This window comes from Ornithodoros turicata, chromosome 5 (genome assembly GCF_037126465.1).
Source record: "Ornithodoros turicata isolate Travis chromosome 5, ASM3712646v1, whole genome shotgun sequence".
Taxonomy (NCBI): domain Eukaryota; kingdom Metazoa; phylum Arthropoda; class Arachnida; order Ixodida; family Argasidae; genus Ornithodoros; species Ornithodoros turicata.
In genome coordinates, this window is record NC_088205.1 from 68,112,405 (window position 1) to 68,126,172 (window position 13,768).

At 45.9% G+C, this 13,768-nt stretch overlaps 1 protein-coding gene across 1 annotated transcript in view; it reads right to left on the bottom strand.

Annotated features, from left to right (window-relative positions):
- Nucleotides 1–13,768, bottom strand: part of LOC135394640 (sushi, von Willebrand factor type A, EGF and pentraxin domain-containing protein 1-like) — a 48,049-nt gene that overhangs the window by 2,215 nt on the left and 32,066 nt on the right. The window contains exons 12-18 of the mRNA XM_064625479.1: nucleotides 13,300–13,408; nucleotides 5,760–5,960; nucleotides 4,712–5,007; nucleotides 3,394–3,595; nucleotides 3,083–3,244; nucleotides 521–682; nucleotides 296–457 (exon numbers count right to left, since the gene is read on the bottom strand). Coding sequence (XP_064481549.1) covers nucleotides 296–457; nucleotides 521–682; nucleotides 3,083–3,244; nucleotides 3,394–3,595; nucleotides 4,712–5,007; nucleotides 5,760–5,960; nucleotides 13,300–13,408 — 1,294 coding nt within the window. The remainder of the gene's footprint in view (nucleotides 1–295; nucleotides 458–520; nucleotides 683–3,082; nucleotides 3,245–3,393; nucleotides 3,596–4,711; nucleotides 5,008–5,759; nucleotides 5,961–13,299; nucleotides 13,409–13,768) is intronic.

The following is a 13,768-nucleotide window of genomic DNA, read 5'->3' on the forward strand; positions in this document are numbered from 1 at the left end:
AACTATTTCTTGAAGGCTACAGCGGTCTTTCCATGCACTTTCGAGGCTACTGTTACTGTTTCTATGGGACTTCCAGTTATATGATTATATCGAACTGCCGCTGATATCGAATTTCTTCCCGGTTTCCTTGACTTCGTTATAACGAGGCTTTACCGTAGCAGTCAACCAAACTGCTCGAAGTCAACACTACCACGGATACCACCGCATCGATGTGGCGCCCCGTGACCTTTGTTGTTTCCTGGAGCATTTGCTGGTGCATGGCATGGCTATTGGTGATAAGCAATGGAAGGCTTACCTTCACATTGGATAGACGAATTGGATCCCTTTTCCAATGTCGTCAATGGAAATATGCACTCGTCACATGATCGCTGTCCATTGTACGCCTGGTAAAATCCTTTGTCGCACGGCCGGCACGGCTCCAGTCCACTTTCAGACATTGACCCGGGTGAGCACAGAACTGTTCCGAGGAAAGTGCGAGATACAGTAACGTACAGCTTATGAAGAGTTCAGGGAGTCATACGTTTGCAGTCCTGTATACTCGTGCTGCCAATCATTTCTGTTGTTGTGCCCATGGGACAGGCCTTACAAAAAGTCTGATGGTCCTCATCCTGGTACGTTCCTCGTGGGCAAGCAATGCAGGTTTCCATGCCAGTGAATGAGTATGTACCTTCGGTGCACACAGCTGTAAGTAAATATTTCAGTGAAGAGTAAAGATACGCCATGACATAATTCATGATTCTCGCCACTGAAGACCCGACGAGCCTGCTGGCATCGGAAACAGATTCAGAGAAATGCACACCGTTTCCACATGGTTGAACCCACTGCGTGGTGCGGAAGTTGCACCCCGTAAGCCTTCTGCGATCTTTTCAAAATTCCTCAATGAACGCCCTCAACCTATTCTCAGTAGGTACAGTGCCGTAGAAAAGTTTACGGAACACGCTCCGGCGCATTCCTTCCACAGAGTGACACGCTAGCAATGAATGGGACCTTACGGACTTAGGCATCTGCCAAGGTAACGCAGTCACGTGTTTGTAAGTGGATACGGTACCATTCGCTGCTAGCGTGTCACTCTGAGGAAGGAATGCGCCGGAGCGTGTTCCGTGATCTTTTGTCCAGCACTGTTCATGTATGTTTAAATAATTACGAGTGTGACTGCTTTCATGAAAAGAAAAGTTTATCCAACTATGTGCAGTGTGACTATATAGTATCGCAACACTATGGCTACCCCAAGTCTGTAGTAAAGGCGCTGGAGTGCTGTGAAAGAGCGTGTGTGCGTGAGAGAGAGAGGGGGGAGAAGAAAAGAAGGGAAATAAAACAGAAAACTGAGATTCTTGGCTTGCTTATAGCATTTTCAACAAATGTAGTCGCGGGTATATCGCGACGAACTTCCTTTATCTTTACTCAGTGGACTATAGCGAACGTGAAAGGACAACACGAAATCCATGTTGTGACGATGAGTGTGGAAATCTGCCACCTAATTTGTGACTCACATCCCAGGGCACACTGGTCGGTATGAGACGAGGATGAGGACGGATGAGGACGGATGAGGAGATGGAGGTGACTAACGGTACCACATCCAAGGCCCCGGTACGACGTGAAGTCCCCATGACCAGATAACGTGAGTGCACAAAGGTGCAGAGGTCACAACTTGGGTTCATTTCTACTAAAGCGTGCAATGAAGACAACCGCCTCTTAGGAAGATGGGGAAGAACACGACTTCAAGACCCAAGCAGCACGCCAATACTGGCCCAATATTAGACCCATATGGGCTGCCAAGATTACCTGGGCTGCCCATATTGGCAAACCCATTTTGCCCATATTGCGCCAATATTGCCGAGATAACGCCAACAGGGAGTCCGTGTAATAATAAAGCATTATCCGATGTAATATCCACCACTGATATTGCTTCTCTGTTCTTTTTGCTTTTTCATTTCTGCAGATCTTCTTATTGATCCACTTTGCATAGCGTTACAAAACCAACACTGCATCGCCCTAAAAACGAAGAACACGTGCTACGCCCGTCTTACTGAAGGACGCAGGCAGATCCCACGGATCTGGCAATGCCACACATCCGTCAGAAGCCTTTCATTGGGATCGCAATAGTGCATGAACCACAAATTTCCAACCTGCTCCTAGAATACAAAGGAGCGAAACACTTTCGTGACGGTGACGGACATACCCTCAGCAACTCACACTGCCTGCAGTGACTTGAAAGCACCTAGCGTTACAGAAGAGACATCCCTTCCTACCAAGCACTGTACTGGCGGTGAATGAGAAATGCCCGGAGGGTCACGTTGGCTGTGACGTTGGCGTCACGTGCCTCGGAGAAAAAGTGGCAGCGGCGTTTGCTGGTTAACATTAACATGTCATGGCGCGTGAAGCGTTGCGCCGCAGTACGTTGGTCCGGTACACTTCGAGTCAGTGAATCCCTAGGGATTCCTGCGTGTTTTACTTGGTCTACTGCAATTCCGTTGTCATTAGAAGAACCAGCGATACTTTAGCCCGAATGAAACGTCCGATCCGAGTGTCGCGCATGCGCATTAGTTGTAGGACGCGTGGTTTCGCTCAAACGACTACGCTCTCAGTCGGCTCCCCCGATTGGCATTGGCATCGCGAAGCAGAATGGTGGCTATTTGCAGCAAGTGGAACGTTGAGTTGTTGAGTTCCAGTGCATGTTTCAGTGGGATTGCCACGTATGTTGTCTGTTTCGAATAATAATAAGAATAATCGTATTTTTGATTAGGTGCCCATACAGAACCCGAAGGAAAGTGACAATGTGTACCATCTTGGAAAGTTGGATGTAACGACGTATTGAATTGGGCATTTCACACGCTTCAACGTTCAATCTTGCCGTGGTGCTTAGGCATTTGTGCAACACGGGTACCTGCCATTTTCTGAATTTTAAGTTAATATGGGGTGTACAGGTGTAATATGGGGCCCATATTGCCAAGTCTGAGCCAATATGGGGAAAATCCTGGCAAAAGGGGTCCCATATCGGACCCGTATCGCCAATGACCAGCCAATGTTGGTCCAATATTGCGTACTGCTTGAGGAACGTAGAGGTAAATGCTATGCAACTTACCCCTACAATCATCCAAACTTGAGCTCTTCAGAGTTTCTGTCATTGTGTTCGCTGGGCAAGGCTTGCACAAAGTGCTTCCTTCTTCGTCTTGATACTTCCCTCTGGCACATGGGGCACAAAGGTCCTGTGTTTTGTCGTGGTATGTTCCAACAGGGCACATGACTACGGCAAAAGAATAAAAGGGCACACTTTGCATTCATGCCTTCCACTTAGACAATTACATTGGAGGGGCTGATGGGCAGACTTCATTAAATGTCGCCGAACGTGATTTCCATGTTCGTGAAAGATCATGTCCATTTACGTGAACTCACCGCACTGCTGTCCGTTGAGTACCTTGCCTATTCCACACACCAAAAATGTGTCCTTAATTGAAGAATCAAGCAACTTCATCTCGACGGACACATTAGTTTCAGCGATTACATCATCCAGTATATACTCGGGCACCTCCCCAAGATCAGTAAATGTGGTGTCGACGCTCTCTGAGAATTCTTCGATGTCAGTGGTATCATTCATCTAGACAAGAGAAATTTACCAGTGTAAACAAAATCGCTATGAAGTGGAACAAATAACCGTGATCATCTCGCAGTGCGAGAGATAAAAGGATGGTGCGGATCAACCATACGATTTTATGCCCACAAGCAAGAATGCTCAAATTGTGCGTGAGCAATAAACATGGGAGTCAGATCCGGACTCGCAGAATGAGCTTCGCTTCAGAATACTACGGGTTTAGCAGGGTTTCATTCACAGCGTCTACTAAGGTGCTACAGATAAATCGCTTATCTACTGGAGGGTAACATGTGTCTACCGCAAAAAATCTTTCTACGGTGTAGCTACTTTCGAGCGAAAATAATGAAGAACGTACAGCTTTGCTGCCCCACTCTACAATACACCAGATCGTTGGCACGCTTATCCCTTCTTAAGTAACAAGGTGCTTCTTACAAAGTGGTTAGGATGTCCATGCTGACACTAATGCTGTTTCACTCGTTGCGAGCTATATTGTCGTTTCCAATGCTGTTTCACCTCGTTCTCAACATAGCCGACCTACATCAGTATCTGTGTGCCTCTATGCTTCGAGCTGTCCAAAGAACGTGCTCTCGTATTGCTGAGAAAATATCACGAAGCCTGCCTGTTGCTCTAGCGCAGTGTTTCCCAAACTGTGGATCGCGAGCGACACCAAGAGGTGTCGTGACAGATTCAGCGGGGAAGTGTTCCGCGTCACAAAAAGGCTCGTGGTAGCGGACCCCGGGGTCTAGAAAGCAAGCTCACTGTAGTTAATAGGTAATAGGCACAGCCATTCCTGCCGCCATGTGTGTGCGCTTGCATGCGTGCGTGTTTTTATGCTTTTTGTCGAAGGTTTCTAGGCCGGCTGATTCACTCTGGCCATGTTAACTGTCAAATGAAATTTCGGCGTCAATTTTGGTATTAGTGTTCGCACTCAAGTCGTTAAGCTTGGGGCACCACGAAAGCCTGGAAAAAGAAGGGAAGGGGTCGCATCGCGTCATAATATCTGATAAGTTTGATGGGTCACAGGGTAGCAGAGTTTGGGAAACACTTCAGTAGCGTATGAGGTTGTTTTGAAGTCCAGTAGAGAGTAAGTAGCAAGCGGTATTTCCAGTACTTAGTACTTACCAGTCGTGTGAAATGTAGTTCCGCATCCACCTCAGCGACGGAATATCTTTCCCCAGAGGAGGACACCGACCTACGACCTCGCCCGTTTCTGTTGATACCGTCGGTAGCACCACAGTACACAGCTATTGAGGTCAGTTTGCAGTCTATTTCTTTGCCGCACAACTGTGCTTTCGATTTGAAATTTTCGAAATTGTTCTTGAATATGTTGCGAATGGTGTCTTGCACTTGCGGATCTCTGCAGTCACCCGTGAAATAATGGGCCTCAAAGCGTTTTCTCAGGTGTGGCGGACTTGTAACTAGATAAGAAGAAAGTAGATAGTCTAAAAATACGAGATATAATCCATTTCAGCGTCAACGCAATAGCACCATCGCATAATTTGAAAGCTGCCTAGTATACAGCTGCTCTGCAAGCAGTCTTTGTGAGTGACAGCCTAATGCAGGCTAACTGAAACGTGCTTGCAACCAAAGTAATTTATTCAGCAACATCTTCAAAAGAGATTGTATTGAAACTGTAGATTGTCCCTGGAAGGAGCAACCCCTAACGGCACGACGGAAGATGACAATGTGGTGTTGCCGTGCCAACCGATGCTGAATCTGTGGGCGTCCCCTTGCAGTAGGTCCTACCTTTTGTAGCACCGATATCCTATAACTATACATCCCAGACCGCTACTAGTAACAGGCCTTCGATAAATTGAGAAGGTATTCGTAGACCCGGCGTTCCTGCAGCATCACACGAATGAGTAGTAGCAGAGGGTCATTGTTACGAGAAACCTACATAACTCCCACCGTCCTTCAAGGAGGAGGAAATCAACACATGGCTCGACGGTCGCTAAACCTGGCAAGTCCCAGTGCCGCCATTATAGAAAGTCCGCCGAAGCATAGGGGGTCACATATAGTTAGGAACGAATCGACAGTGTTTCATTGATTCGAAGGAATCGACGGCGAGGTAGACGAATCCAACGAGCATGACTGACTACTTGGGCTTCGTAACCGTTATGCGAATGTGCACACAATCATGCATTTCTGAACTTCGCAGTTTCCACTTCACCTGAACAGTCGGGCCACGGCACAGGCATTCCCTCGGGTTCGGTACTCCATTTAAGGGTGTTGTCGCAGATGTACTCGTCTGCTGGGTCGGACACGAAGTAATACCGGTCGTTGCATAATACCTGGCAGAGATCTCCGTACATGAACTCTTCACATACGAGGGCTCCATTCCGTGGAGGAGGATAGTATGGGCACCGACTCCCTGCAAGAGGCGTTGTTGTAAGTTCAAAATGAATCACTTTTTGATGATCATTTGAAACGGAGCGGGAGCACCCGTTGCGTCACTCGTGATTCATGTGCGAAAGAAGCCGTCAACTTATGCGCTTCCTCTACTCTATTTCTTAATAGTCACAAAACAGCGTCCAATCATCGCTGACAACCGGTTTTGGAGCCCAACGTGGGGCCGCTTCCCATTGTCGCGCCTCTTGAGAAGGAGGGAGGAGGCAACCTGCGTCTTTTCCTAGGCATGACGAGGTAAACACGACGCAATAGACAAAGGGACGGAGCATACAGGAGCAAGGAGGAACAGACAGGGACGCTCGTTCTGTCTGCTCCTGCGTCCCTTTGTCTTTTGCGTCGTGTTTACCTCATCATGCATTCACACCAACTAGCCCGATTCCTCGTCCTGTTGCTTCTCCTACGCGCTTAGCAGCTACCTTTACCGTATCGTTTCCGTGGATTGCGTCCACGCTATTAAAAGTCCCTAATAACTCGTGGCTTCCTGTGGTGAAACGCTTCATGCAATCGTTGTCACATGTTTCTTGTTATTCGTGGCTCTACGTTGCAAGACAATTCTGTCTGTCATCTACGCCACGCGGGATGGTACATGGTTGAACTCTCGACACATGACACACTGTGTCTAACGTCCGTCGCAGCGGATGACTTCTCTGACGGCATGCCATCAGATTTCCAGACGCCTGGACCTTGTTAGAACACGCAACACGGGGTCAGTAGGCTACTACTACTGTTATCGCGTCAGCTGTCAGCTACGCCGATTTCCCGATGTGTTAAAACGGTTGTGATATTCAGAACGAGCACGCCCAACTGCCCCCGAAACGCACCTTACGCCCGCAGGGAGTAGGGGGATCCCACAATGGTCGTGGTGAAAGTCATAAACCGACTCCAACAACTCAAGCCGGGAATTGAGGGTTCTAGAGCGTTTAAAGCTTGCGTTTTTCTCGCTCATCACATCTTTTTTGTAAATTGACTTTCATAATTCTCATGACAGGTGGATATTAATAACATTCTAAACACGATAACATAATCAATTTTTAATAAATAAAATTAGCACCGATATGATTTGATTAAGTGTCGAGACAATTGATATACATTGAAGAGATGGACGGATTTTGTACTCGTTACCATAGGTCAAGGGAGGACGTGATAAAAAGCTGCTTCGAAAAGGAGGAGCCTCGAAACGATTCAATTATCGCTGCTTTTCAATACGTCCTAGACATGGTCGTATTCGGAGATATGGTGCAAATTATGGAATCCAAGATACGAGAACTTGTATGCCAAATCTACAATAGTTATAAAAATATTTGCACGTCAACATCGGAAAGACCACTGGGATTGATGGTGGCGTTTTTGAGGTTTGCTAACGAAGAATTGAAATACACTAGACCAAACGTAATTGTAATCATTGCAATGGGCATTGCATTAATGAAGAAAGCAATCAGATCAAATTATCATATACAAGCAGTCTATATCGCACGATTCATTACGGATTTGTTGAAATTACACCTAACGGTTGAAATGGAAAGTACATAAAAATCTTATCGCGTGATATATTCCACTAGAGCCTCTACACATTTATTTTCTTCTATCAGTCAATGATGTCGAATGAACAGGAGTTCAATATTGTCGTGCAAGGTGTGATGTATCATCACTTATTGAAACTCAACAAACATATCAATTGCGGAGGACCACCGGACGATTTTCATCTAATACTCTCTTGTACGCCATTCAAGAATCTTCATACAAAGAAAGGAAACATCAATAAGAGACCGTGCATGTTGCTGAAGCAATACAAACACGGCAACAACATATCACCCGCGTTAAAGGGACAGTCGCATCGACCACAGATCGATTCCGAAACCACAGTGAAATGGGATTCCCCGTCCTTCACTGACCATGACTCCGAGAGTCTCATCCCGATCGACGGAATACTTTTTGCATAATTCCTGTGTAAGCGGCGCTACAGCAGACGACGGATGCGGGCGTCAAGCGGAACTCTCTGCTGAGAATCTTTAGCAACGTCGCATGGAATCTGACCAATAAGAACGCGGCGAGCCAGAGGAGTCCCCGCGGCTTGCAGCTTGCACGAGCAAGGTCAGGGAGACGAAGGCGAAGGCACATACGGAGATGGCGGACTCGGAACGCGGAAGTGGCGAATCCTACTGTTCAAATGCCTTTAGTAATAGATCCCGTGACGAATATACATATTTAATGACGGCCCATATTCGACGGATCCACTTCTTCTGCAAGTCACTGGTGATGTACGTGCCGCAGCTGCGTTAACGCAACAGAACGAGCCTCAGGACCACTGCTTTAGGTACGTTCATGATCTGAGTGCTCAATACTTAATCCCGTGACATTCAGTACGACGCAGGAAACAATCCAAGTGTTTGTGCGGAGTCTGTGCTCCCCAGGAACCGGATGAGTACCTATATGCTTCAGTGCTGGTGAAGTGGCAGAGTTGTGCAATGACGGCGAAGTACAGTGTAAGCACGCATCACACTTTGTTCCCAGCTCTCTGTCTTCGGCCAGAACTTCTGGTGGTGTATCCACCGCAGTATTGCAGCGACGATCACAGTCTTCGCCTACTGTACCCACGATAGATAGGCACGTTATGGTGAGCTATAGGCACGTTGAGCAATTCTTATTTTCGTAGTTGTCGTCGTTGTTTGCACACACGACGAGTGCCCCATGAAAGTTACAAAGGCTCTAACAAACTGTACAACTCAAGGGCGGGTTAGAATTAGAACGATTGTCAGGAAATTACTGTGCTACGTGTTTAGGAACGTGTCCTTTCTTTTTACAGCTACGTCAGATTCACGGCTTATTGTGTGTTTACAAGCTGGGTTTGGAGATTCCTTGGACCGAGAAGCAGACGACAGACACCTGGGTGTGTCGTCCGCATGATTCGCCAACGTTTTTCCATCCCGGTCCTATCAGGACTATCATATTTAGTGTGCCTCATTTCCTGTTCACACCTACACAATAACAATCTTGCGTAGTTTCCAGTTGAGAAGTGTGAAACAGAATCTGTGTTACCACAGTAATCCCGAGAAGTGCAAAGAAACAGGCAGGAGCAATAAACTACCTGGCCATAAGTGACAGTTATACTTTTAAAGGTAGTGTAATGCTTCTTATCGTTGGCAGTATTATAGCATATGAGGGATATAACAAGCCAAATAATTTCAGGTAACGTTTCATAACTCACTAATGGCACAGTTACACCTCATTATCATAGAAAGTGATACATCTGTCTGGGAATATCCACAATCTGTCGTTCCCACGGAAGATTGTTCTGCCTTGATACAGCAAAACAAATTTTGATACCTGCCATTGATCTAATTTTTTTAGCACCACTGTTTTGAAAACACTCTCAAGACTGTAACTTCCGAGATTCTTGGCAGAGCATTACCTCTTTTCTATGTATTATAATAATTATTATAATCACAGGCAATAAGTCACGCAAATGTGAATAAATCTTTGTGTTGACTGAGTGTTGTCCATTTAAGAGCCATTGCACAAGTCCACATTCAACTCTTCATGCACATGTATTTATTATTTGCTATGCACAGACAGTTATCAGCGTGCACCACACTGGCAATGTCCCTTGGGATCTGAAGCGGGGACTCAAAAAAACAAAAACAAAAACAAAAAAGTTTCGCAAGTACTTCAATTGCAATGAAAATCTAGAATTGTGTGTTCGTTACATTTCTGGACGGTTTCGTTATAACAGTGGTACACAGGAAAATAAACTCGGGGTGTTGGGGGGGGGGGGATCTGGATCGATCTCTGGGCACAACCAAGTGTAAAATTTTGGAAGGGTTAGTACATCCTGAAATGACCCTCATGCCTCAGACCCCAGTACTCGAATAATGCACCTCCCTTTTACAGTAAGCGGCCCCTTACTATCTACGGCATATCCTATCAAAGCTCACAGGACAGCAAATTTGGCCAATGCTTATGTGACAGTGCCTCGTAGAACATGCAGCTTTTCCGTTGAATTGACACTACATCTCTGGTAGCCCTTTTAATGTCTGGAGGTAGGTGCATTATTTTACATTTAACCAGCAGTAATGTATACCATTGCGAAAAAGGAAACAAGGGCTTAATCTCAATGCTGCATCAGCATCATTCATCTCACAATAACGTTGTTGTTGTCAGCCTCTGCACAAAGATTTAGGTGGACCTGAAAAGGACCTTCTTTTTCTTTCTCTTTTCATTTCCTTCTTTCAAGTTATTTTGTCTTGGCATGTAGATGTGAGATGTTAGTAGAAGCCATGAAGTCATTCTCTTTACTTCTTGAACTTGGATGAAGAAAGCACTGTTCTGGAAGATCCTAATGTGTCAGAGGCGTCGTAAAGGCATTATGTAAAAACCAGGTCTCTCAGCAAAATTGCCGTGCACGCACGTACATTGTTTGACGCCGTTTCATGGATGGATGGGACTTGGATCAGCAGCACCTGGTCCTTCTATAACACAGAACGTCAAAAGTGCACCTCAAGTTGGCTACAACCGCAAAAACCGTCGCCGAACGCAAACAGTTCACAAACAGCGAGATAAAGCGAGATGTTTTTGTAATTTAGAGATGTAGTTTAGTGTTGTATTTGTATGTCCCTCCTTCTATGGCGCTTGCGCCAGAAGTATTATAAATAAATAAATAAATAAAAATAAAAGGAAACTGGGAAGTGGTTTATGACGCTTATGTTGCGGACAGAGGTACTGCTTGTATATAGTGCCTGTTTCTAACACCAGCCCACAAACAGCGTCAGTTCTTCCTTTTAGTGATCGGGGTTCATAGTTCGCGAATTGTTCTTTGTCCAAAAATTGTGAACACATTATATGCCCAGAAGAAGAACAGTCTCTGTTCGAAATATTGGCGGCTTCTGTCCTGAGGCAACTCCCTTCCTATATGTATTTAAGTAATACACGTGAAAACCGATCATGTCTACCACATTCCACAAAAGTCACAGGTTCAGTAACAGTTAAAGTTTCATGATAACGCGTCCGACAACAAGAAAAGCCAATCACGTTCATATGAATGGCATCAAGTTCTTTTACTTGTTTATTGGATTTTATTTATCTAGTTATTAATCATAGGCTAGAGGATACCTTACGTTGTACCGATTTCGTCTTTTGCTGCTAAGTTACTCACGCGCAAGAGTGACAGATCCAATCGGGGAGGGGGGGGGGGGATCCCATATGTTCAATGAAAAGTAAGAAAAAAGAGAAGGGAAAGGTTAGCCACGGTGTGGGCTTGCTATCCAATTGGGAAACTACATAGACATTGTGACTTACTGTCGAAGTTGCTGGCTCGCTTTGTTCGTGGAACACTGTCGGAACGGCGTCAAGTTTCAATTCGTTCCTTTTTTGTGTCAATCCAAGTTGCACTTCCATGATGTTCTCATCCAGGTACACATTATCGGTGAAATGCGAGGAGCATACACGGACAGCATGAACACTCCTTGCTTCATCTGATTACCCGCTAGTGATGTAGCTGCTTCCCACTTTCGCTTCGTCTGGGGTCTGGCTGTAGCTGTACCCTAGGCGTGCGAAATCAAACATCGAGGTTTTCGAAGGAAGTTTTCCTGGAGTTAGGAACTCTGCGTCGTTTTCCAAACGACATCTCACGCGAAGGATGCAAGCGTAGAGATTCTCCCGATTCACAAAGAGTATCCGCGTCACTAGAGAGTGTCACATGTGAATACGGGCGACGTGCAGGAAAAAACAAAGCAGCCCCAGACTTGGCGGCAGACGACAGCGTCAGACGACAGCGGATTAGCCAGATTCCACCTTGCGTCATGCGACGTTGTTGGCGCTGGCGCTTTCGAGGAGCAAAACGAAACCGGATCTCTTAAATTCGATTCCTCATCACCCCGGCAGTTTTGGAAGGAGAAAATTTGGCAAATAGCTCGTGGTAGTGTACCGAACACATTGGTATTGGATTCGTAAGCACGGTTCCGGAAGCGACAGTCCCTTTAACCAACGCTGGATTCAAGCTCCCAATAACCAGAATAAACTACTTGATGTATTCGGAATTCATCAATCAAGACAACAAACGAAAACTGCAGAGTTTGGAATAGAACTGTAATTTATCGAAATAAACAAGTGTATAACTGAAATAATAAATGTACTCTTTGTCATCATGCGTTGTCGAATGCGTTTCGGCAACACGTCGGACAGCGTCTCCCGGACACCGTTCCGAAACCGAACGAGATTCGGCGCCCGACGCGTTAACGCGGCACCCCACGCGAGCGTGTTGCTTTCTTCCGGAAACGGGTTCGTCGACGCGGGTGACCATTTCTTCGAGTTTTAAGTAAACTTCGTTCGAAAAATATTCGTAACTTTTAATATCCACGACATGGAGAATTCACATTACGTTATAGAGTATATAGAAAATACCAATACACACGATTAAATTCTTTGTCATCGTGAAAGAGTTCTTAAAACCTTCGCGTATCAAAGTGAGCCAGCTAAAGCTGTGAAATTACACTTCCTACAACTCAGTTCGTAAATTGCTGCAGCAGTTCAAATTTTAATTAAACGCTAAGTTGCGCATTGCTTCCGTAACATTCGTATGAGCCAAATGAACATATCAAATCGCTGCTTTCGAAGGTGGCACCCAGTGGGAGTTGTAACCGATTGTTGCAGTCAATAGCTTTTTCTTTCGCCTTTCGGAAAGTTGTGGTTTGAAACATTGGAACTGCATGCTGAAGTGTGCTTGCAGACGGGAGCAAGACGCTCACGCATTCTCGGCACGCAGCGCAAGCACGAAACACACCAGGAAGTCTGTACTTGCCTAGCAAATGCTTTGCAGTCGAAGGAATCAAAACTCACGTTCCTCGTGGGTTCAGTGAAGTCCAGAAATATACTGGCTCCCTAATAGCGAACTGTTTATCACTTCCCCAATGTCAATCTGCGCAGCAGACGGCTCGGCAGAAGAAACTGGCCGGCTTGGCGGAAGAAACCAAGCCAAAAATCATGCCAAGCCGGAGCGCGGGCAGACCACGAATGTGTCGTCGACACAGGGTTTGCGGGCCACAAGGCAGAATGTCAGCGAAACTAAAAATTCACTTTTTCAAAAAAACCGCGAGGAGTTTGGGATAACTATTTTGCACACATGATCAGTGTTCCCTTATGAACACATCGTGTGAGCACCATTCCATTCTGTAACACTCGAAAATCGGCGTAGCTGAGCTTTAAACCAAAATGTCCAAACCATAGTGAGACAGGCTGCACATTAAGTAATGTGGATCAAGAGGCACCCTTGCCTGCAATGTGTCTTTACCGCGGGTACATAGGCTTACCCCAGACATGGACGTTGAACCTGCAGTACGCGACATTGTTACTCGGGTCCGTTGCCCGGTAAGTTATTTGGTGAGTTCCATAATTGAAGACCTGTCCGGAACGATGACTCTGAAATACAATGGTATTTGTCGCACATCAAATGAAAAAAAAGAAAAAGAAACAACAGCGAAACGCAAGAGAAAAGAGCCTGCATTCTACTGTCGACTCACAATACAGCGACAGACTTGGGTGAAGCAACAAACCGAACAAAAGCAGCACAGACTAAAGTTGCATGCACAGTGTCTGGAAGAGTTCTGCGGAGCAGCTTGAAGAGGTCGTTTTGCCTCGCTTCCTCATCACTTTCCGCGACACTACGCATCTCTTCTTCACCATATGTGGCTGAATGTTGCATTTACACCAATTATAAGGCAGCGCCTTGGCCGCGAGTCATCGGACCTTTGTGCACCATGCAATGTGCGCGGTGACCTG